General features: G+C 35.9%; 1 protein-coding gene across 1 annotated transcript; it reads right to left on the bottom strand.

Annotated features, from left to right (window-relative positions):
• Positions 1–756: 756 nt before the first annotated feature.
• Positions 757–25,453, bottom strand: DCAF13 (DDB1 and CUL4 associated factor 13). The gene is made up of 11 exons (XM_029223282.1): positions 25,284–25,453; positions 23,346–23,545; positions 22,663–22,770; positions 19,091–19,180; positions 17,356–17,511; positions 13,546–13,623; positions 11,355–11,437; positions 8,166–8,330; positions 4,222–4,357; positions 2,790–2,953; positions 757–930 (listed from the first exon to the last, which is right to left on the bottom strand). The coding sequence occupies exons 1-11, from the start codon at positions 25,351–25,353 to the stop codon at positions 843–845; spliced, it is 1,338 nt and encodes a 445-aa protein (XP_029079115.1). The 5' UTR covers positions 25,354–25,453; the 3' UTR covers positions 757–842.
• Positions 25,454–25,469: the final 16 nt, after the last annotated feature.

The raw sequence follows: 25,469 nt of genomic DNA on the forward strand, positions 1-25,469 counted from the left end.
GGACTTGAGGATATGGGGAGGGGGAAGGGTAAGCTGTGACAAAGTGAGAGAGTGGCATGCACATACATACACTACCAAATGTAAAATAGATAGCTAGTGGGAAGCAGCCACATCGCACAGGGAGATCAGCTCGGTGCCACCTAGAGGGGTGGGATAGGGAGGGTGGGAGGGAGGGAGACGCAAGAGGGAAGAGATATGGGAACAACATATGTATATGTATAACTGATTATACATATCAGTATATGTATAACTGATTCACTTTGTTACAATGGTTGATTCACCATTGTAAAGCAATTATAATCCAATAAAGATGTAAAAAAAAAAGTTATATAAATGTAGGCTGATATCTTTAATGTCTCAAAAAGCCAAATATAAATAAAGCACAGAAAATAAATTCAAATGAAAAAAGTTCTGACATAATTCTTCTATGTGTTTATGAAATCCTAGGAAGAATCACTGCAATAATTATCTAAAGTAATATTAAAAGGTAACAAAAGAGATGTTTGGTCTTAAATGTAAATTCAAACGTAGAGTGTCTAAAGCAACAAATCAAAGCGAAAGTATATCTGCAATTTCTAACAGCAAAAAATAAGTTAGTTTGTAAATACTGTATTCTTTAATGCAGTAAGAAAGAAGATCAGGAATAAAATGTTGGATAGTCTTATTGACCAGGTCACATTTAAAAATAATTTTTCAGGATAGCAAAAATGTGCAACGATTAAGCTCTACACATACAACTGTAACATTTGTTGTTATACTAGAGCCAGTACTTTTATTTGTAGAGTTCACGAATGAAAACATAACAAATACTTATACATCAGTATTGGTAGGAATACCAAATATTATTTCACAACTGCCACTACGCGTTTCTTCTTCTCTGACACCCTCTGCACAGATCCAGGCTTGCTATGTTTGATACGATTCAGTTCCCTAGAAATAAAACAAAATACACAAAATATAAGCAAGTTTACAAGAAATCATCTTAACCAAAGAAAACTTCCTCAGAAAAATCACAAGACATTTTCTTTCACTGGAAAACCATCTATTAAAAAAAAAAGGTTTCACAATGAGATTAGGTAAAAAGCAGCTAGAAATCAAGTTTTGTTAACTTATTTATTAGCTTCTTCTCTTACTATCGGCGTCCTTTACTAACTTTAAAAACCTGCTGCAGTTGTTAAGATATTTAAAAGTGACCCAACCCCAACATCTACCCAAAGACAACAAAATAATCATTTGAATAGTCTAATTAAAAGAAAAAAAGAACTCTGTCTTAGAATTTCTATAATACTTCACATGAATTCAAAGACTGCATGGAGAAGAATATTCCACAGGGGAAATGGTGATGATGGTGGAATGCTACGCTTTAGAGCCAAAATGTTAGATTCCAAATGCTATGATGAAGCATATTAGACAAATTTTTATCTAACAAATGTTCTTCGCCGTCTTTAAGCTGGAAAATACACAATACCTCTTAATTCCAGCTACATTGGAAGTTATTTTTTACAAACATTCTCCATTTATAATAGTTTTTTAGCATGAGCAGAAGCATTTTCTTATTTTAAGTCACTGACATTGTCTGCCCTTTAAACATATGCTCAAAGATAGTTAATGAAAATTCTCACCATGTGAGATGACCATTGCCCCCCCTTTTATCAGGAAAAGGAAAAAGGCCCACAGAAGTATTCAAAAACACCTTTGACAACCCAATCAAAAAATGGCGGAAGATCTAACTAGACATTTCTCCAAAGAGGACATACAGATGGTTAAAAAGTACATGAAAAGATGCTCAACATCACTAATTATTAGAGAAATGGAAATCAAAACTACAATGAGATACCTCCTCACACGGTCAGAATAGCCATCATCAAAAAATCTACAAACAATGCATGCTGGAGAGCGTGTGGAGAAAAGGAAATCCTCCTACACTGTTGGTGGGAATGCAAACTGGTATATCCACTATGGAGAACAATATGGAGGTTCCTTGAAAAAACTGAAAATAGAGCTACCATATGAACCAGCAATCCCACTCCTGGACATATACCCTGAGAAAACCATAATTCAAAAAGATATATGCACCCCAATGTTCACTGCAGCACTATTTACAATAGCCAGGACATGGCAACAACCTAAATGTCCATCGACAGAGGAATGGATAAAGATGTGGTACACATATACAACGGAATATTGCTCAGCCATAAAAGAACAAAATAATGGCATATGCTGCAACATGGATGGACCTACAGATTCTCATACTGAGTGAAGTAAGTCAGAGGAAGACAAATATCATGATATTGCTTGTTATGTGGAATCTAAAAAAAGGCTACAAATGAACTCCTACAAATCAGAAATAGAGTTACAGGTGCAAAAAATAAACTTATGGTTACCAGGGGGGTATGGGGGGTAGGGATAAACTGGAAGATTGGGATTGACACATACACACTACTATATAAAACAAATAACTAATACGGACCTACTGCATAACACAGGGAACTCTACTCAATACTCTGTAATGGCCTACATGGAAAAAGAAACTAAAAAAGAGTGGATATATATATATTTATATATATATATATATGTGTGTGTAACAGATTCACTTTGCTGTACACCTGAAACTAACACAACATTGTAAATCAATTATACCCCAATTAAAAACAAAAAAACACCTCTGATGCACAACAGCACATAAACTATTCCCTTGAAAGGCATGTTTTTTTGTTTGTTTTTGGTGAGACGCAAGGCGGGGAGTTAGAAAAGGGTACTGAGAGAGAGTCAAATGCTCCAAAACATACTTTCGTCGACGAGCTTCTTTCATGATGCGCTGCTCCTGAATCTGACTGTAGATAGATTTTGGTAGATGTCGGTGACGAGAAATACGTTTTATGTGAGGATGATGTTGAAATTTCTCCTTTAATCTCTGGTTATAATCTGTGGCTGCTTTTTCTCGTGACGTAAGCTGAAAAAATGCATTTTGATATTTTAATGAATGGTGTGTTTGTTTTGCTTCAGTACAACAAAGTTAGGAGCAATGTTTCCCCAAAAACCTAAATTTTCATGATGTATGACCAAAATTGCTAATGTAACTATACCCTTTACAAGGTTATGTTAGTGATACCAGGTTTGCAAGCACTGAATCTCCTTTTAGGCAGCATGCCTACAATGTAGATGGATGCCACCAAGTGAAAAAGAGCAGTGCCAAGGGAGCTGGGCTCTGTGGACCACTCTAGGCATAGTAAAAGCACTTAAATGAATCACTCAAAAAAATTTTTTTCTGTAAAAGTAACTTCTGAAACAGAAAAGAAAGCATCTGATGCCGTAATAACTAGCCTTCGTCTAACAACTGTTAAGGATGATATGATTTAGAGGAACATTTAATGATGAGCTGAAACCTAGGCATAGTGTAGTACTTAGTAATCATTAAACCTAAAATAAAACTATCTTTAATTACTACTTATCATATCTTGATTTTCCTTCCAGAGCTAAGTAGAAAATAACCCACACTTAACCTTTCCTTCTTAAACTTAATATTTGTTTCAGTTACAAATACCCTGTATGAAAACATGAGACATTTAGAAAAACATTAAGAACAAACAAAAATCAACCATTACTCACAACCCAGAGGTAGCTAGCCAATGGTAATATTTGTTATATTTTCACTGAGTCTTTTTAAAAAGTCTGAAGCTGTGTATTTTTTTTAAGTGTTTCACTGTCTCTTTGATATTAAAATACCTCACAGAGACTTGCAGCCTTTGACTTGCCTGATTACTATTCCTTTAACAGAAGAAATGGGCGTTCTAAGTTCTAAGCCTCTAGTCCCTACATCTTCTCTCCCCACCTCAAGGAGAATACAAAAAAACAAGAAGGCTCAAATATGATCAAACATTTTAATTAACAAAAGCCTCTGGGGGAATTCCCTGGCGGTCCAGTGGTTAGGACTCAGCGCTTTCACTACCAAGGGCCCAGGTTCAATCCCTGGTTGGGGAACTAAGACCCCAGAAGCCATGCGGCGTGGCCAACAACAAAACAAACAAACAAACAAACAAAAAACAAAGGCCTCTGAAGGTGCCTTTGACATAATAAAAGTAAACCTCAGTACAACCCTGTTTTGTTGCTAGCCTTTTTTATCACAACTAACGCATTTCAAATAAATTCTCTTTATAATATAATGATATTCAATAAATCTAGAAACTAGCTTTATGACAATGAAAGAAAATGGGGTCTTACCACACCCAACTTTTCAGAAGCATTAGCTTTCCATAGACGAATGTTCATTTCATCAGATCCACACATAATGTACTTGCTGTCAGAAGTCCATTTTACACAGATAACATGTTGCATTCTCTTTGTGTGATAGACTTCCCTACAGAAGAGGAATTAAGTTAAAACTCTTAGGATTTTGGTACAGATTTTCTTTAACCACTGCCTATCAAGTATCAGGATAACATTTTTGAGTCATAAAAGAGTATAAAAGAGAAATTAAAATTCATTTAAATGTATTTTTATGGGACCAATCTAACAAGATTCTATTCTAAGTGTTGGGGAATTAAAAATTCCTGCCCTCAGAGATGCTGTAATACAATAAGAAAAATAAGTATAAACAAACTAAGCAAAACTAGACGCCCAGAAAAGATCGCAAAATAACTGAGGGCATATAACACAAATAAAATATGTTGACGCTGGAGTAATTTTGTAACAATAAGGTCAACCACCACACTTTTTTGGGATTTCTTTTCATTGAAAAATAAATGCAATGGCACTCTAAGAGCACATCCTAATACGTTGATCCTAATGTCTGATTTCTGTTTTGGTCAAATTGTTTAAAAAGCTCAATTGGGCTTCCCTGGTGGCGCAGTGGTTGAGAGTCCACCTGCCTATGCAGGCGACACGGGTTCGTGCCCCGGTCCGGGAGGATCCCACATGCCGTGGAGTGGCTGGGCCCGTGAGCCATGGCCGCTGAGCCTGTGCATCGGAGCCTGTGCTCCGCAACGGGAAAGGCCACAGCAGTGAGAAGCCAGCGTACCGCAAAAAAAAATTAAAAAATAAAATAAATGAAAAGCTCAATTAACTGAAGTGAGAGCTGATGATTTACATATGTGAAAAGAAATGGAGGGCTATAGAAGTGATGAGATAAGGATCATTTAATAAATGGAGATGTCAAATATCATACCTATTTGGAAGGCTGTGAAACATACTAAGTAAATTCACAGAAGATACTATATTAGGAAGTGTTAAGCAGGGCATTAAAAAGCAAGTAAAAGACAAGGTCAGAAAAAATAAAAGGATGAGAGTTCTAGAGAAGTAAAGTTTCCATATCTGGATTAAGTGATTCAAAATGCAGACTACTTGAGAGAAAGGAAACTCGCTCAGCAAATTCTGCACAGTAAAAGAAAACCCGTATGTGATGATGAAATCAAATAGATTTCATATATATAAAAACATCTCTGAAGTACACTCACAAAACTAGTCTATTACACTGCTTCTAACAGATACATTTTGAGCTCCTGAATGACCATGTAGCTAGACCATAAGAAATTTATTTCTAAAAGAGAGTATGGTTAGAAAGAACATCCTATTAAAAGGAAAAGTAGATGAGACACTGACTGCTTTTTCTTCTCTCAATGCTCTGCTTTTACAAGACTCAATCCTTATAACCTCTACCTATTTAAGATGTCTTTTTTCCCAAAGCAACGTATTGAATTTAAATATTAGGAAATTCGATTAGGCTTTGGTAACCATTAAAAATAACCTAGTCGGGAGACGCAAGAGGGAAGACATATGGGAACATATGTATATGTATAACTGATTCACTTTGTTATAAAGCAGAAACTAACACACCATTGTAAAGCAATTATACCCCAATAAAGATGTTTAAAAAATAATAATAATAATAACCTAGTCATGTATTACATCAGTTCATGTATTAGACCAGACAAATCCAATGGTTAGTCACTTAACCAACTTAGAATCCTCCTTAATGGTAAACTACACAGGGTTCTTAACTTCTAGATATGTTTATGCTTGTACTTAAAATAGATACATAAAGTTCATTATAAGTTATACTATTTGGGGATAAATACATTTAAAAACTTAAATTCTTTATATACGTAGTCAAGATAAATGAATTGTTCTGTGTGAATGCAACTGAATTTACTTGTTTGCTAAGTAAATACTGAATGAAATCCCAACAGAAGCTTACCTTCAAATATTCATTTAACTGTACTTTTTGAAAACCTACTCAAAATTTACTTTTAAAATACAATTTAACTACTTTAAGATCTTTCAAAGGAAAACATTTTAAAAATACATATCGGGCTTCCCTGGTGGCGCAGTGGTTGAGAGTCCGCCTGTCGATGCAGGGGACACGGGTTTGTGCCCCGGTCCAGGAAGATCCCACATGCCACGGAGCGGCTGGGCCCGTGAGCCATGGCCGCTGAGCCTGCGCATCCGGAGCCTGTGCTCCGCAATGGGAGAGGCCACAACAGTGAGAGGCCCGCGTACCGCAAAAAAAAAAAAAAACAAAAAAACGTATCATTCAAAGCATTGCCTGTGTTATTTGATGTCTGTAATGACAAGAAACTAGAGCAGACCACAGAAACAAACCAGAAGCAGCTTTCAAGCAGACAAAGGTCAGAAGGAATACCATTTATAACTAAACCCAACAGGAAGTAACACATATTAAATTGTGATTACAAAATCTCCAAATGACATCAGGAGGCAATTCCCTGGAAACGGTGTATAAGAACTCCTCACTTCATACAGTTTTGGAATAATCTGAGCTTTTAACTAGACTTGCATTTAACTGCCCACACTGGCTGCAGAACAATTCAGCTGGAGCTCAGCTGCAGGGCTCTTGGGATCATAGGTGCCTAAACATTCCCATTTCTCATCCTCTTCCTTTGTTCTTTATGTCTGTTTATACATCATGTTAGAAAAGTATTGTCCTACTTACTACCTTTGGAGGTCCTGGTGCCAAAAAATGATGGAGGGCCACACTCTCTTGATTCTTAATATTTTCCAGAGAGGTGAGAAGAATGGAAACTCTCAGGCTTGCCTTGGGCCTGACTGAACAATTCCCAACAAACCATTCATGACAGTTTGGAGAATATCAAGTTAGTTGTAACAGCCATATAGGAACCAACCCCAGGAGATGATGGAATGAAGATCAAAGTCACCAGAACACCCACTCACTCAGTATGCTTTTGATTCCAATTCAAGCACTTTTTAAATCATACACATGACGATGCTGACAATTATTTGCTAGCAATTCATGATTATACAAAAAGGTTTAGGAATTAATATGGTTTCCTCAAATTAGAGGGGAAAAAGATGCAACTATCACAAGTAAAAATACCGAAGAGTTAGACAAGCAGATTGGCTATGGCCAAAAAAAGAGCTGTGTGACTCTAAAGAAGAGGCTCTGTGTGAGAGGCCCGCGTACCACAAAAAAAAAATAATAAAAATAAATAAGTGAGAAATAACAAATGTAAGGTATTATTGTTATTAACTGCTCTTAAACTGTATTAGGGAAAACCTTATCTAAGTTCTTCATTATCAAATTAAAAAAAAATTTTAAGTTTACTATATTTTAGGGCAGTGAAAATACTATGATAGTATCATGATGAACATGTCATTATACATTTATTCAAACCCATAAAATACATAATACCAAAACTATGGATTTGGGGTGATTATGATGTAGGCTCATCTTACATTCTGGTGAGGTAACAAAAGTACCACCCCATAAGGAATGTTGATAATGGGATAGGCTCTGCATGTGTAGGGGCTGGGAATATATGAAAAATCTCTCTACCTTCCTCTCAATTTTGTTGTAAACCTAAAACTCCTCGAAAAAAATCAAGTCTTTATTTTTAAAAATTACTATAAAACACTTAAAGATAATTCTAAAATAAAAGGTTTTGCTCTAAGGCAAACACTAAGATTTCATATAAACAAATTATATAAAGATAATATCCTGTTCAATGAAGAAACTGCCCAGTAGGCTGATGTTTTACCCATAGGTGATGCAGTGGAAGTTGGTACCCCAAGTCACAACACCTGGGTGTGAGCTCCATCATATACACACAACCAAATAACCTTTCAAAAAAGATAAATGATAAAGACAAGGAAAAAAATCAAACAAAAACAACTGTTTATCGGTAGTAACATACCTGCTTCTACTTCTGTCCACAGGAAAGATTCGAATAGATTTATCAAAACTAGCAGACACAAAGTCTTTCCCAGTAGGAGAGTAATCCACATCAAGCACCGCAGACACGTGATCCATATGTATCATTACAGGAGTGTCCAGTGCACGCATATCAAAAGTATATAAGCTGTAAAAGAATTTTTAATTATTTTATACAAATTTCTATTAAAAAAAGCATATGTAGTACTAAGAGACACTAGTGAAAATAAGACTGCTGGCTAAATAATGCACATCTAAATAAATAGCTCAATTCTTTACACAGCAGGTAAGGGATAGGGAAAAATATCAACAGTTTTTATTATTCCTTAAGATTACACTTACACACTTTCAACCTTATAAACATAAATCTCATTGTAGAAAATGTGCAAACTTCAAAAGAATATGAAGAGTACAAAACTTACCTTTAATTCCACCACCCAGAGAAAGTCAGTTAGCACAGTGTAATTATTTCTAATCTTTTCACTATACTATTTAACTATGTACCTTTTAATAAAATTAAGATAATACTGTATATAGCTCTATATCCTGATATTTCATGTAGCATATTATGAACATTTATCCATTAAATAATCTGAGAATATTTTAATGTTTTCGTATGTAAATATGAGTTAAAATAATTATTTGTTTAAATAAATCTATTTATTAATAAAGTTTCCAACATTTTACTATAATTAATTCTTAAATGAAATTTTAATTTTTCATATTTAATTTTTAATTGAATGGGGCAGATTCAATTAGATCTGAATAGATTCCTACAAGTAGAAAAGACATGAGCATTTTTAAGTCTTTTGAGCTGACAAATCATTTCCAGCGAAGTTGCAATAGTTTATACTCCATCAGTGATATATAAGGGTGAGCACAGCTTTTCAAAGGGTATATTAAAATTAGAAAACTATACTTTGTGCACAACTGGCAAAAACAATGACTTCATGATTTTCGAGGTTTAAAAATTCTTAATCAACAGCTAAAAAAACAGTGCTTCAAATGAGCTAACATGGATGATGGAGAGTAGTAATAAAGCATTACTGTGACCAAGTTCCCAACATCAAAATACTTCTAGATGTGAAGATTAAGTTTGAGGAGAAACAAGATATCCACATAATTTCAAAGTATCTCCCCAAAGACATGTATTAATTACAAAAGGAAAAAATAGTAACTTTATAGTGGAGAAAACTGGCAGACAGTATGTTAACTAAGTGATCAAGGTTAACATCACCAGTAATATAATAAGATAAACTGACATTATGTACCTCTGATTTGATGCACCAAGAAGGGCATATCAATTTTGTGGTATTCTTGCTAAAGATGCATAATCTCAATGAAATAATGAGAAAACACCAGTTAAGCCCAACTTAAGGGCAGTCTACAATATAATTGACAAGAAAGTCCTTCTCAAAAGTACTAAGGTCATGAAAGAAAAGGGAAGACTGAGAAAGTCACAGAGTGAGCAGGCTAAGGAGACATGGCAATCAAATGCAATGTGGGATCCTGCACTGGATCCCAGAACAGTAAAAGAACATTAGTGGAAAGACCGGTGATGGGATAAAGTCTGTACTTTATAGTAGTGTACCAATCTTAATTTCTTGGTTTTGCTAATTGAACTGTGGGGATGTAAGACATTAACATTTGGGGAAATTGGCTGACCGGTACTATTTGTGTAACTTTTCAGTAAGCCTAAAATTATTTCAAAACAAAAATTAAAAAAAAAAAGACCTAACACTTCAAAAAGAATATTTTTAAATACGATTATTATGAAAAGTCACTGATACTAATGATACAAATTTCCAAATACCATGAAATTCTCATCAAGAGACAAGTCACTGTTCTCTTTCATAATCTTCAAACATACCACAGGATTGTCAGCCAAGGTCATACTGATCTTGGAGATTAAATTTCTGAGTTGACAACTGCTTTACAGTCCCTATCTAAGGCAGTGGTTCTCAACCAGGTTTGTTTTAGAAAATTTTGTTTTTTAGTAAATTCTATTTTAATTTCTACATGAGAAAAAGGCTAAAAAGGGCTTCAGTTAATGTGGTTTGGTATTGCTAGTTAATGAGAGTCCAACTGAGCTTCTTTTTAGTACAGGAAAGTCATAAGAGATGTTTTCAGTTGGTACCACTAAAACATCATGTAATAAGTCCTATTTCTGAGCTAACTTATGCTTTCATAAATAAGAGTAGTGGAAAGAACAAAGAACTTAAATACAGATGATCTAAAGTTCAATCTAATGACAAACTTCCACCTTCCCCAAAAAACATGTATTAAAAATCCATCATATGCATAGCACTACAATAAATGCTTGGATACAAAAAGATAAGACACTCTTTCCTCATCAAGAGATTAAACTCCCTACATCAATAGCCTCATCTGTAAAAAGGGAATAACATACATGTCCTATCCACCTTACAGGGATACTGCAAAGATAAAATAAGTTAGCTGATGACAAATGCTTCAACAAGTTTTAAAGCAGTATATAAGAAATCATAAAATTCCATCTAGGTCAAGAACATAAGGCTTCTATGTCACCTTTACATGAAGTCACAGAATAATATATCTGCAAATATTGAGGTAAAGGTTGAAACTTTATTTTTCCTTTTGTCTTACTGAAGTAATAGTGGTAGCTGATAACATGACCACATGAGTATCAACTACCTGAAGAGCTACACACTTTGTAGGCAGATATTTTTAGTTTCTTAAAACATGTATGATTCAGCCATTATTTATATGGTCTATGTCAGGGATCAGCTAATTTTTTCTGTAAACGGCCAAATAATAAACATTTTTGGCTTTGTGGGTCATATGGTCTCTGTTGCAACTACTCAACTCAGGCATTATAGCACAAAAGCAGCCACATTCCATACAGAAATAAATGTGGCTATACTCCAATAAAACTTTACAGAAACAGGCAGCAGACAGGATTTGGTCCACAGATCACAGTTTATCATCCCTGGTCTGTATCATTTTGAAAACTGAGAATACTTTTTAAGAAGCGCTTCTCTAATTTGGGAAATATTTTTTTTTTTAGCAAAACAAACAGCAATTTTCTAGAGTATATGAAGGAATATTACCTAGGAAAACATATTTATTAGTAAGACATACAACTGAGTTATTTCTGATAGAAATTAAGTAAGTTTTAAAGAGGGAAACTTACTTGTAATCTTCGTTTGCTGCAGTAAAAATGAAAGCTTCCATAGGGTTCCAGCAAATTGTATTTGTTCTCATATCTAAGATGACCTAAGAAAAGAAGCATACACTAACCCATTACTATGAAATTAAGTCCCTCTAAAATGGATAAATTCCCACTTCATTTCCCTTCCTTCTTTTCTCATTTGATTTAAGCAAGTACTTTAGTAAACACCTATTATGTGCACAGTACTTGGCTCAATGCAATAGGAAAAGAAAATCAATAATTGTTTACTGAACACACAGGCAGAGTGCTAAATACTGAAAAATATAAAAATGCTTAATAAATGGTCCCTTGACCTCAAAAAGCTTATAGTTTAGTCAGGAAAATGAGATACACATTAAGAAGAGTTAAAATATAAACAGTGAAGCAGCAAATAATCAAGTATCAAATCAGGGGCAAAATTAATGGTGAGCTTAGGGTTAAAGTGGAGAAGAAAGGTTTCAAAAGATAAGCATGATTTGAGCTGATCTGTGAAGGTCCAGAAATATTATCATGTTTCTCAAAAGGAACATTCTGGGCAGGATAATCTTTTGTTGTGTGTGACTGTCCACTGGAGGATATTTAGCCTCTCGGGAGCCGGCCCATTAAATGCGAGTTAACAGTCTTTTAAATGTCCCTCCCACACTTCCAAAAATACACTTGGTGGGGTGGTACAACCCCTGAATGAGAACAGCTACATTAAGGAGAGAAAAGATAGAAGAAACATTGATAGTCTAGTAGGTAGAACAGAGAAATAACAGAAAATAGCACGTCTGCATCCATCAACGTGACATACATGTAACAAACCCTGACTAAAGCAAATAAATAAATGGAATACAATTTGGGACCAGATTTTGGAGGCGCTTGAGAGCTACAGTTCTTTTCTTCAACCTAAAAGTAATGAAGCACTATTATTAACAACTGAGAATGGAGGAGTGAAGGAGGTAGAAATTACTATTATTAAACTAGTACTTCATGTTAGCATTCTGCTAAATGCTTAAGTATCTTGTTTTATTCTTACCATTGGGCTACAAGGTAGCTATTAATACCACCATTTCACAGGAGAAACACAGGTTAAGTTACCTGCTTAAAGTCTAACACCAAAGTTCATGCAGGATCTTCCCTCCATATCACATGACTGAGTGAAATGATTGGAGTGGTAGTATACTTTGGAAAGATTATCCTATTTATCTAGTTCAAACTTTAAGGAATATACTCTACTCCTAATATTTCTGAATTTATTACCTGTTAGGAACAAAAATATTAAAAACATTTCCATTACGTGTGGACATCGGACTTGTGGCACACGAACAAGGTCTAGCTCTTCTTGCTCTCTCTCAATTCTAGCACCTGAAATCAACTTTATACCTTTTTACTTATAATGGCACTCCCCTCTTTACCAACAATATTTCTCTCCCTCTCTAGAATCAACTTAAGGTTGTATTAACTTTGATATCTAAGTCCTGGAATGACTGCTTTAGAACTGTTGGGAAATCTGACACCTTGAACAGGACAGAGCTTGTCTAAATAAAACGTCAACCCCCTTGGCATGTAACTAAACAAATAAAGGTAGTTATGTGAATTAGTTATAAAACTTTCTGGAATAAAATACCATATGTGTCATATGATAATCACAGGGCCTGATGTAACAGGATGCAATACTTTTTTAAGAACTTCCAATTTGGGCTTCCCTGGTGGCGCAGTGGTTGAGAGTCCGCCTGCCGATGCAGGGGACGCAGGTTCGTGCCCAGGTTCGGGAAGATCCCACATGCCGCGGAGCGGCTGGGCCCGTGAGCCATGGCCGCTAAGCCTGTGCGTCCGGAGCCTGTGCTCCACAACGGGAGAGGCCACAACAGTGAGAAGCCCACGTACCGCAAAAAAAAAAAAAAAAAAAAAAAAGAACTTCCAATTCAGTAAGTACAAACTAGATGCCTAAAATCTGCTGGCATTATGGAAGACACAAAGACTAGGATACAGTACCTCATGGAAATTTAAGGGTCTCTAACAAGCAACAGGAAATTGAGAGAATGCCATTATGATCATTTTGGGTTCTAAGGATACCTCTATTAAAGAGTTTTTTAATTCTGAAAAAACATTTGCTCCATATTTTCAGTCACTCCACTTACAGGGGGATGCATTAACAACTGTATAAAGCAGAAGACAAATTGAAACTCACCTTTTTCAGAGGAGTAGCTTGCCTCATATCATATAGTACTATATTCCTGTCAGAAGCACAACTTCCCAAGAGAAATGTCTAAAAATAAGTATAACAATCATCAGTTAAAAGCTAGGCTTGGCAGCAAACCATGTCCATTCAGTGAACAAATGATTTAATTACCCTCAATGTTTATGTTTAAGATACAAAGTTATAACATTAAAGTCCATTTTCAGAGGGTACAATAAATCACTCATAATCTCAGCAACCTAAGCCAAGTATTTTCATTGTTAAATCCCCACTTTAGATGCCTGTGATGATACTGTACAGATAATTCTGCATTCTATTTTAAAACAACATATTTTACTTATCCATTCTTCAACTTAGACCTGTTTCCTGTTCTTCAGTATTATAAATAACACTTCAAAAAACATTTGCATACATTTAGCTCTTCTTTTTCTAAGGGTAAGATTTTAGTAGTGGTGTTACTCAATCAAAAAGTATGAACAATTTTATGGCTTTTGATATTTAGGAGTAATTGTTTTCCAAAGAGTTGTACCAATATACATTACAATGTAGAAATATATAAATTTTACTGCAACTGGGCAGCAATAGGTAGTGCCATTTAAAAATAATATCTGTATGGCAATATTTCCTATATACTGTCATCCTTTGGCATCTGTGGGGGACTGGTTTCAGGACCACCCACGGATACCAAAATCCACAGATGCACGAGTCCCTTGCCCTCTGTAACCACAGACACAGAACCCACGGATATGGAGGGCCTACTATATAAATTACTGCTTTATTAGCAGTTAAACATTTCCTCATGTTTATTAACTCTCTGTATAAACTAGGTGTGTCCTTTGTCCAACTGTTCCAAGATGTTTAAAATATTTATTTGTAAGTCAGTTATAAATGTGCTAAGTGCTTACATAATCCTTGGCATAAGTGAAAATAAGCCATCTACCCACCAGTGGAGTCCCAAATCCCACCCTTTGTAGTACCATTCCTCCTCACCCATGGTTCCTGACACAACTCTTGGCTTCTGCCTCCATTATTCCTACTGCAAGCGTTAACAGGAACTAGAAGAGTTATTTACTAAGCAGCTGTATGGCCTGCTACCTCCTACTACATGGGTGTATATAGTTCAAATAAAACTCATAAAGCCAATGCTACCATCACGATCTCTTCTCAGTTCTTTCCAAAACCCTCCTTCTTAAACCACTTCTTCTCTGAGCCTTTCCCCTAGTTAGTGACTCTCTCAACCTTTCTTAGTTTCTCATTATGTCACTCCAAAGTCTGACCAGGTTCTGTTTCTAAAAGTAAAGACTTTAATTTGAACAAAGCAAAAAATTCTACCTAGACGGAAAGCTGACTTTCATACTGTAAAATGTAGCGCTGCTCAGCATAAACTTTTGGCTTTATGAGAATTCTAGGCTTCAATATTTTAACAGAAAATTAATTATTAATGATTAGGAGACAAATACACTCCATTTGTTCATAGCAACACGCCCTTTCCATTAAGTTTAATACAGGGTAAGAGACATGCACACCATTTGCTTTTACCACTAAGTCAGTTCGTAGGTTAATAAAACACGCATTCACACACAGCTGAACAAATAGAGTTTTTATACAGGCAAATTTGAAAAACATGGTTGCTAGGTCATCACTAATAATTAATTATGATTTTACAATTGGCCATCAGCTCTTCTGACACAGGTGTTCACCAAAACAGAGAAACAAAAGATCTCATTTACCCTTTAGAGAACTAGGAATCAGTATCTGTCTGTTCCTCCTGTTTATTTTTTTTTTTAAATAGCAGTAACACCACCATCTTAAATTTGGGGAGAACCTTTTAAAAATATTCACATATATTATCACATTTTACGCTTACAACAAACCTATGACGCACAATGGAAGATATAATTAATCTCATTTTAAAAATAAACAAATACAGAGAAAAACTGTGACTTGCATAAGGTCAATGCAAAGGCATGCTGGCAGGAAATACAGTTCCAGCCTAGGTCCACCACAAGTAAGACATAAAATGTTCCCACAAGTTGCTTGTGTTTGTAACCTGCTTCTGCCTAGTGTCACCTTGGGCTGGCTCTGCAAAGCTGGCTTGCCCCTTCATGCCATATCTCACTTCTACAACCAAGGGGAACACAGGGAAGGTAGACAGAGGATGGAGTGAGGAAGATATAGTAGGGACAGATACCCTGTACCAGCGAGCAGCAAACATTTTCTGTAAAGGGCCAGAAAGGAAGTATTTTAGGCTTTGTGGGCCATATGGTTTCTGCAGTGCTTTCTTTACTTTGTAGTGCAAATGCCGTTACAAACAATAAATGAGCAAAAGGGCATAGCACGGCTGTGTTTCAGTAAAACTTTTTTTTTTTTTTTAACAAAAACAGGCAGTGGGCTCATAGACCATAGCTTGGCAACCCCTGCTCTAGACCTGCAGCCTCTCCCAGAAGTGTATATGCAGGTGTGTGCTGGAGGCAGGAGGGCATCCTCTGACTGACTTCTCAGCAGCACCTCAAAGCCAAGTTCACATCACACCGCAGCACCTCAGTCTTAATACGCTACTACTCTGACTTAACCTTTTTCCCTCCTTTTATCAGTTAGGGTCTCTAAGAGTGTAAAACTTGAAGATCAGGATTTTCTCTGATACCATCTAACAAGATAATCTCCTGATAATTTCTAAAATCAGCTTACACATGCAGTGATTTCCTTTTCTTTCTGCAGGAAAAGCCATCTTTACTGAGTCTTCTGGAAAATGAGTTCATCAATTGTTACGTATTCAGGGAAAGCTCAGGGAAAAGTCTGGAGTCCAGGGGATAGCTTTGCCTTCAGGGAAACCTCCTTTCCCAAATTCGGACCTGAATAAACAATAAGTAGGAACTTCCCTGGTGGCGCAGTGGTTAAGAATCTGCCTGCCAATGCAGGGGACAAGGGTTCGAGCCCTGGTCCGGGAAGATCCCACATGCCACGGAGCAACTAAGCCCGTGTGCCACAGCTACTGAGCCTGCGTTCTAGAACCCGCGAGCCACAACTACTGAGCCACGTGCCACAACTACTGAAGCCCGTGCGCCTAGAGCCCGTGCTCCACAACAAGAGAAGCCACCACAATGAGAAGCCCACACACCGCAACGAAGAGTCGTCCCCGCTCGCCGCAACTAGAGAAAGCCCACATGCAGCGACAAAGACCCAATGCAGCCAAAAATAAAATAAATAAATTTATAAAAAAAAAAGTAGGCTAATCTCTAACTCTTCCCTTAGACCTGGAAGAAATTAGGAATCACAGTTCAGACTTTTGAGCAAAGAAAAATATAACTAATTATCATGTAGTACAAAAATAACCACGCATATTATTTTGAAGCACTGGTGCCCCTGCCATGTACAAATAATTAAAGAAAACAATGCTCAACACTCCTTCTTCTGACCTCCAAGAGAGTTAAGAAAAATTAACATTTTCCTAAAGGTACAAAGATGTTAATCTGTGGAACATCGAGTGTTGAAGGCACAAATAAAACTGGAGTTTCACAGGACAGTGTGTACTTGGATTCTACCCCCACGAGCACATGCACACACCCACCTCTTAACAGTGCTGAACACTAGTATCTGGGACTATAACTGCAGGCAAACATGTCAAGACCTGACCAAAGATATAAGAACTCAGATATAATCTGGAAAATGGACCAAATGCTAGAACACCATTAAAATTCAGAAAATTCTTGTATGATACATTCAAAAGTTTCCTAAACAGAGCTGAAATTACTAGATAATAAGAAAACAATAAGCAGAACATATTTCAAAAAGGAACATTACCTCAATTGGGTTAAATTTAACACTGCTTATACTGTCAAATCCCCAAGTCATTGAACATATAGGACTGGTTCTTTGTTCATCCCAAATGTCTACTTGCTGTCCACATGTGGCAAAAACAGCTTCTTTCCAGTGATGATCAATTCCTGTATACACTGTCTTTTAAAGCAAAGATGTTGTTATAGATGAGTCTTTTCATTAGTACTTCAAATCTACAGAATATTTTAAATATATTTCTCTATACTCTCATTTGTTTAAGAAAATCCCAGTTCACAAAGAAGTTTCTTTGAAGCCCTCACTGAAAGGAGAAAACTCTACCATAAGAAATGATGTTTCTTATCACACATTCTGGGAACAAAGAAAAATGTTAACATGGGATGTATTTAATTAAGTTTGAATACATATCACTGAAGTAATTTTTAAATCATCATTGGGTATTGAAGGATCTTGGAACCAACTAATGAAACACAAAGGTAATTTCTAAAAAACTTAATTCCACATTTAACATATGAAGTACTGATTCCCAGGACAGAAACACAGATACAGACAACTGCATTAAAATTTATGGGGAGAAATAAAATTGGCGAGCGTGGATGCTAAGACTGTTAAAAGCAATAAAATCTCATAAATTTGGTATTATTTACTTAAAAATATGCGACTCATCTATTCAGGACCAGCTTAAAGTCTACCTTCGTACTGTATGGCAAAAAATGTTTGCAAAGCAAATTAAAGGGAACTATTTAGTCAATACTTTAAGCTTTTAAGAACTCTTATCAGCATCCACAGATTTAGAATTATTTTCTATTCATGAAGGCAAGTCCTACAAACTTTTCCATAATAAGAATTAACCCCCAATACCACAGAGAAGGGGTAACACTAAATGTTTCAAAAATCTTTGGAACTCCTAGAGAAAAGACATTTTACAAGAATGAAACCAATTTTCTTTTACGAATTACTAATTTTTTACCATCTGCAAATTATTTCCATTTCATACTAATATCCCACCTCCACGTCCCTTCAAGAACACTTAGATTGACCATTAGAACACAGGAAGGCCCTGATCATGGGCTGGACCCCTCATCTAAAGAAAGAACATTTAGAACTTCTTGAAACCTGAAAAGCAGAACCTAAATATATACTAAATATAATACTGAAATGACAAAGAGATTTTAAAGATGCGATATTTAAAGATTAATTCTAATTTCAGAATTTCACTTAGTACCAAAACGTAAGCATTAAAAAACATGGGTAGGCCAAATTATCTGAATTATTAAACTATAACTAAACTATATCATCTGATTTGCAGAATGTTAAGAAATGTAAGTAAGATTTATACAAAAACCACACTATTGCATTTATTCATTTCCTAAAGAATTCTTTCAAGTAAGAAATTCTGAGCTTTGTGAAAGATCCATGATGATATAAATCAGAAGTTGAAGCACTTTTTTCTGACCTTTACAGATTTCCTCCCATGTTCTTGCTATAGGAAATATTTCACTGCATCCTCTAGCTAAAAACAGAAACTGAACCCTACTGCAATGAACACCGAAGAACTGTTCAAATTCTTGAACTGCAAAGGACATTCATTGCATTAAATGTTGCTTAGAACAGGTCAATTATTGCAGCCTAAAGTGTCTGATTTCTTATTTATATCTTTTTTGAAGTTAAAATTATGAAATAATTGTAGGTAAAAGAGAAGAATTCTAATAGCCAAGTATGGGTCAATTTATTTTTGTACCTTTCCTAATATTGTATGCAATGGTTCCTCCTCTTCTCCATAGCTTGGTCCATCCATTTTCCACTGCTTCACAGTTTTGTCATCACCAACCTAGAAATATTTATGATGATGATGATAATGAACAAGTTATAAACTGTACACTTGCCAACACATACATCAAATTATAAACCTCTCAGTTTAAAAAATAACACATACCATATTCTTCCAGTACTGTATTTATTGATGCATTTATGTCCCACCTTGTTATAGTAAAGATTTGTGACAAACACATGAAGTACATAAAATTTAAAACAGCATGAGCAGAGCAAAAGAAGAGTAGGGTAGAAACAAAGTTAGGTCATAAACATGGCAAAAACTGCATTATTGTAATAAAGATGACTTTTCAAATTAGGGAGAAAAATGAATTACAATAAAATGGTATTGTGAGATCAGGTCGGTCATTTAAGAAGTATGAACCAATCTGACATCTTATATAAAAATAAAATTCCAGGTAATTTTAAAGGTAAAAAATGCAACAAAACCCATTAAAAATACTAGAGAGAAGGCATTTTTAAATTTTGGCATGGGTAAAGTCCTTCTCTTCATGACATAAAACTCCAGAAACTATTAAGTCAGAGGTTGTCAAACTGTGAAGTGTAGACTTCTGAAGGACCCTGAGAATTTTTCAGGGGTCCAGGAGGTTGAGACTATTTTCGTGTTAGTAAAGGCATTGCTTGTCTTTTCACTAAGCTGACAGTTGCACAGATGGTGAAATAAATGGTGAGTAGAACTGTTGGCGCCTTAGCCCAAATGAAAGCAAGGCAACAAACTATGGTAAATTAGACTTTGGTATGTGGCAGATACGTTCAAGATAGTAGGTAAACATCGATTTTACTAATTTTTTTTGGAAATGTTTCCTCAGGCAAGGGAAACAAATGGGACTCCATCAAACTTAAAAAACTTTTGTACAGCAAAGAAAACTATCAACAAAATGAAAAGGCAAACGATATTGGCAAACGATATAACCAATAACGGGTTAATATCCAAAGTATACAAAGAACTCATACAGCTCAGTATCAAAAAAACAACTCAAATAAAAAATGGCAGAGGCTCTGTATAGACTTTTTTTAAAGAAGACAAACAGATGGCAAATTAGACACAGGAAAAGATGCTCAACATTACTAACCATCAGGCAAATGCAAATCAAAACCACAATCAGATATCACCTTACACCTGTCAGAATGGTTATTATCAAAGCCAACAAATAACAAGTGTTGGTGAGGATGCAGAGAAAAGGAAACCTTTGTGCACTGTTGGTGGGGATGGAAATTGGTGTAGCCACTATGGAAAACAGCATGGAGATTCCTCAAAAAATTAAAAATAGAACTACCGTATGACCCAGCAATTCAACTCCTAGGTATTTATTGGAAGATAACAAAAACACTAATCAGAAAAGATATAAGCACCCTATGCCCAATGCAGCATTATTAACAATACAAGACAGGGAAGCAACCTAAGTGCCCATCAACAGATGAATGGATAAAGAAAATGTATTATATATATACAATGGAATATAACTCAGCCATAAAAAAAGAATGAAATCTTGCGATCTGCAAGAACATTGATGGACATAGAGGGTATAATGCTAAGTGAAATAAGTCAGACAGAGAAAGATAAACACTGTATGATTTCACTTATATGTGAAATCTAAAAAACAAATGAACAAACATAACAAAATGGAAACAGAATTATCAATATAGAGCACAAAAAGGTGGATGCCAGAGGGGAGGGGTAGGGGAATGAGAGAAATAGGTAAGAGAGATTAAGAGGTATGAACTTCCAGTTGCAAAATAAGTGTACAGCGTATATAGTCAATAACTATGGGTATCTATATATATGGTGACATCATAACTAGACTTACTGTGGTGATCATTTTGAAATGCATAGAAATATTGAATCACTATATTGTACACCAAGAACTAACAGTGCTGTAGGTCAATTATACTTCAAAAACAGAAAAACAAACTTATAGAAAAAGAGATGAGATTTGTGGTTACCATAGGTGGAAGGGGGAAACTGGATGAAGGCAGTGAAAGGTACAAACTTATTTATAAGATAAATATTAGAGATGTAATGTACAACATGATAAATATAATTAACATGGCTGTATGTTATATATGAAAGTTGTTGAGACTAAACCCTAAGAGTTCTCATCACAAGAAAAAAAATCCTTTTTCTATTTCTTTAATTTTGTATCTATATGAGATGATGGATGTTCACTCAACTTACTGTGATAATCATTTCATGATGCATGTAAGTCAAATCATTATTGCTGTACACCTTAAACTTACACAGTACTATATGTCAATTATACCTCCATAAAACCGTTTCTAATCCCCAAAATGAAAATGTTTCTAAACCTAACAATTACTTTCAACTGTTTTCACTCCCCAGGATTGACTATTATTGCTTATGCAGACTATTAAAACAGCCTCCAAACTGATCACTTACTGCTGTCAAAATCTCAAAGCTCAGCTTAGATTCTGTCATTCCCCTATTAAAAAGCTTTCAATGAACTTGAACAGGTATTTGTACATGATAGCATTATTCACAAAAGCCGAAAGTTGGAAATAACCCAAACGTCCATTGATGGATGAATGGATAAACAAAATGTGGTATATACATATAATGGAATATTATTCAGCCTTAAATAGGAAAGAAATTCTGATACATGCTACAACATGGATGAGCCTTAAGGACTTTATACTAAGTGAAATAAATGAGACACACAGAGACACAAAGTCCAACAGTGATTACCGGGAGCTCGGGGGTGGGAGGTAGGCATGGGAGATGTGGAGTTAGTATTTAATGGATACAGAGTTTCAGTCTGGGAAGGTGATAGTGGTGATGGTGTACAATGATGTGAATGTACTTAATGCCACTGAAATGTACACTTAAAAATGGTTAGAATGGTAAATTTTATGTTATGTATATTTTATCATACACAAAAATCCTTCAAATTACTCATCTTGTTTTGTTTTCTCTTTTTAAAGTGGCTTTTTTTTTTTTTTTTTTTTTGGCTGCCTTGGGTCCTCGTTGCTGCGCACAGGCTTTCTCTAGTTGCGGCGAGCGGGGGCTACTCTTGGTGCACGGGCTTCTCATTGCGGTGGCTTCTCCTGTTGTGGAGCACAGGCTCCAGAGCGCAGGCTCAGTAGCTGTGGCGCACGGGTTTAGCTGCTCCGCAGCATGTGGGATCTTCCCAGACCAGGGATCAAACCTGGGTCCCCTACATTGGCAGACGGATTCCTAACCAGTGTGCCACCAGGGAAGTCCCTACTCATCTTGTTTTAATCCCACTTCTGAGTGTCCTATAGAATATTAGTTCAGTAATATGTTAAGTAATTATGTATAAAAAGTATGGAAGAGGCTGGATTACGTAAAGAAAACCAGGACTTTTCCAAGTTTTAGTAAGTTATTTTGCATTGTGAAACTCTGAAAGGGCCTTGGACCATGTAAATGAACTCAGAAAATATTCAATTACATCAGTTTATACATGTTGAAAAGAGTTAATGATTTAATTGCATTATACTTACAGTAAAAAAGGAAGTCCCACAAAAGCGAGTACATATTCCTCGTACAAAACCTTCATGTGCTTGTATCATACGAATACATTTTCGTTTAGTTAAGTTCCAAATTCTAACCTACGATAAAGCATACTAGGAAATTTCAGTGACTTATAAATTAAAAACGTTCAGGCACAGGAGTACATTCCAAGAAAAATAAATTCAACACTGAAAAGGCTGTAAATCACTCTACCAGACAGCTAAACACAAAATCCTCTAGATTAAAATAATGCAATGTCTATGGATAAGAATATCAACAAGCAGAAAACTGAACCTGTTAAATACTCTGTTGATTCTAGTTTAAAGTGTTTCAAAGCTTTCTTTCTTTGCCAGAGTGGGGGAATTAAGTGTTGAATTGTTAATAACATTCTCTGTGGAAAAAAACTCACAGTTAAATATCTGTACTGTAAACATGCCTTATTACTTACTGTCAAATAGCCTTAAGTTATACATTTTAAATATCTTAGGTTTAGATAAGAAACTACTGAAATTACCAATTCAAATAGAATTTACTCTTGAGAATTAAAAGAAAACAGAACATAGAAAAATAAAATCAAAACAGTTAAAACCCACAGTAACGCACAACTAAAGGAAGAACATTTGTAATATAACTATTTTTAGTTTAAAATATCAACGTTTAGAGTGACACTTGCCTCTCCATCACATGCCCCAGAAAGGACAGTAGCCAGACTCTTCGGATGTTTAGCCAAGCAACTGACTCCGTCTCGGTGACCATCCAGGGAAGCAAGGAACGGTTTCGCAAAAACCCGTTCCAGTTTGGTGGCATTTAAAGCTCTTACATATTCTCGTGGGACCTCAAAAGGATGTAAGGTAGGATCATAGTTTCTTGGAACTGAAATAAGAATGATTCCTCTTAATAAAATAATTCACATTTAATATTTCCTGTGGTCTTCCTCAGCTAATCATTCTATTTGTTACTCAAAAAACGTTTATCAGGGACACTGTGCCTAGCACTGTGGAGAATACAAAAGTTGAAGACCCTTTGTCCAAAACCTTTCCGAAATTACCAGAAAAATCATGGAATTGTCTTCCTTATTTTATGTTTCACAGAGCTCCAATACTTCAATCTTTCCACTTTGTTATCTATTAACACTTCCATCCAGAAACTATAAAGAAATAGGAAAATGTTATAAGAAATAAGATCCCTAATAACAAGATCAGTAACTAATAACTTCCTAACCTCAAGATTCTGTGACCAGCCAGTCATTCACTCATTCCTTCATTCAGACATTAATAATGCAACTCCTAGGTACCAGGTGATGTCTAAATACAGGATATAGAACCAAATACAATTATACCACTCTCTGCAAGCTCAGTCTGATGGGAAAGACTGATAGTCACAATAATAACGAGACAATGTAATAAAAACTCTGATATTAGTATAAAAATATGTGACAGAAACATAGAAGGAGAGTGCTTAAGTGTGTACAGGATGGGGGGAAATGTGCAGGGGATAAGTTTGGAAAGACTATTGTTCAGAGAAAGCTTCCCAGAGCTAGGAGAGAAACTGGGTAAGGACTCGTGACACAGGATGCCTCAAAGAGAATGATTGAAATGCACTCAGACTGGCAAGAGTAAATGTAAGCTAGTTGTGGGAAAAGTAATCACTGGTGAAACTGAAGAGGAAGATGGGACAAAGTTCAAGGAATAGGGATGATGTCAAGTCCAAATGACACAACCTAATTTGCACTTTAGAAGCATTACTGTTTTGTTACTTAACCTGTAAACATTTTGTGAGCAGAGACCATATATTTACTTAGCATTGCATTTTATATATATATATATATATATATATATATATATAATCTCCACGACTCAATGATAGTGAAATATTGTTCCAGCCTCACCTTCTACGGCTTAACCCCTTACTCAAACTCCGAAGACATGGCCTTTTTTTATGCCTTAAGTTTATTCCTGCCTTAAGGCATTGCACCTGTTATTCTCTTCGCTTAGAATAGTCTGTTCATACATGGATGGTCCCTTGTCATTTAGGTATCACGAGTTATAATTCATAAGCAGTCAGCATGTTAATGGGGGAACAAGACACCCAGTAACAGAAAAATAAAGCTCATTAATTTCATTTTAGCCATTCCCACATCAAACTTCTCCACAAGTTTTTAAGAGAAAACTGATGGCTTTACGTTTCACCTTTATCTCTTCCCACATCCAGAAGGACGTAATTTTAAGGAGTAAATTAGCCAAAAGTTAGAGCAACGGGAAAGGTTTAAAGGTCTGCTCAATTGTTAAATCCTTCAATCCACGAGTTTGGCTCACTCAAGTTCCACTTTTCTTCAACAGGAACCTGAGAACAATCAGGGAGCAGCAGCTGGAAAGGGGGAGGTGGAATCATTTCCCCATATAACTAACTTTCCCTCTTACCACTAGAGAAAGTTATTAGAAAAAGTACTTGAAAACAAGGGTTCTGCTACCCAGTACCAGAACGGCTTTATGCCCTGGCGAAAAGGAACAGGAAAAGAACGAGAGTGGAACACCAGGCTCCCCTCCAGCTTTATTCGGTGGAAGCCGAGGCCAGATCCAAGCCTGGTGGACTCCCGACTAACTTGTCTCACCTCTCTGTAAGTCCAGTTTGGTTTCGCGGACATAGCTGTCCGGGTTCCGGCTCAACATCTTCACCTTCATCTTGCTCCTAGCTCTTCCCGACTCCACGACCCTTCCCCTTCAGGTTGCTGTTGCCGCCGCCTCCTCCTCCACGAACACACACCACTTCCGCTTCTTCTAGACTACTTCCTGTCACG

This window comes from Monodon monoceros, unplaced genomic scaffold (genome assembly GCF_005190385.1).
Source record: "Monodon monoceros isolate NGI ecotype Baffin Bay Population unplaced genomic scaffold, NGI_Narwhal_1 Super_Scaffold_14, whole genome shotgun sequence".
Lineage (NCBI taxonomy): Eukaryota > Metazoa > Chordata > Mammalia > Artiodactyla > Monodontidae > Monodon > Monodon monoceros.

Excerpts from the sequence above, each read along its gene's own strand:
- DCAF13 (XM_029223282.1), bottom strand. The coding sequence starts at position 25,353 with ATGAAGGTGAAGATGTTGAGCCGGAACCCGGACAGCTATGTCCGCGAA. Across the intron at positions 13,624-17,355 it reads TTAAATTTAACCCAATTGAG|ACATTTCTCTTGGGAAGTTG; the intron begins GTAATGTTCCTT and ends ACTTATTTTTAG. Across the intron at positions 2,954-4,221 it reads CTTCTGAAAAGTTGGGTGTG|CTTACGTCACGAGAAAAAGC; the intron begins GTAAGACCCCAT and ends GCATTTTTTCAG.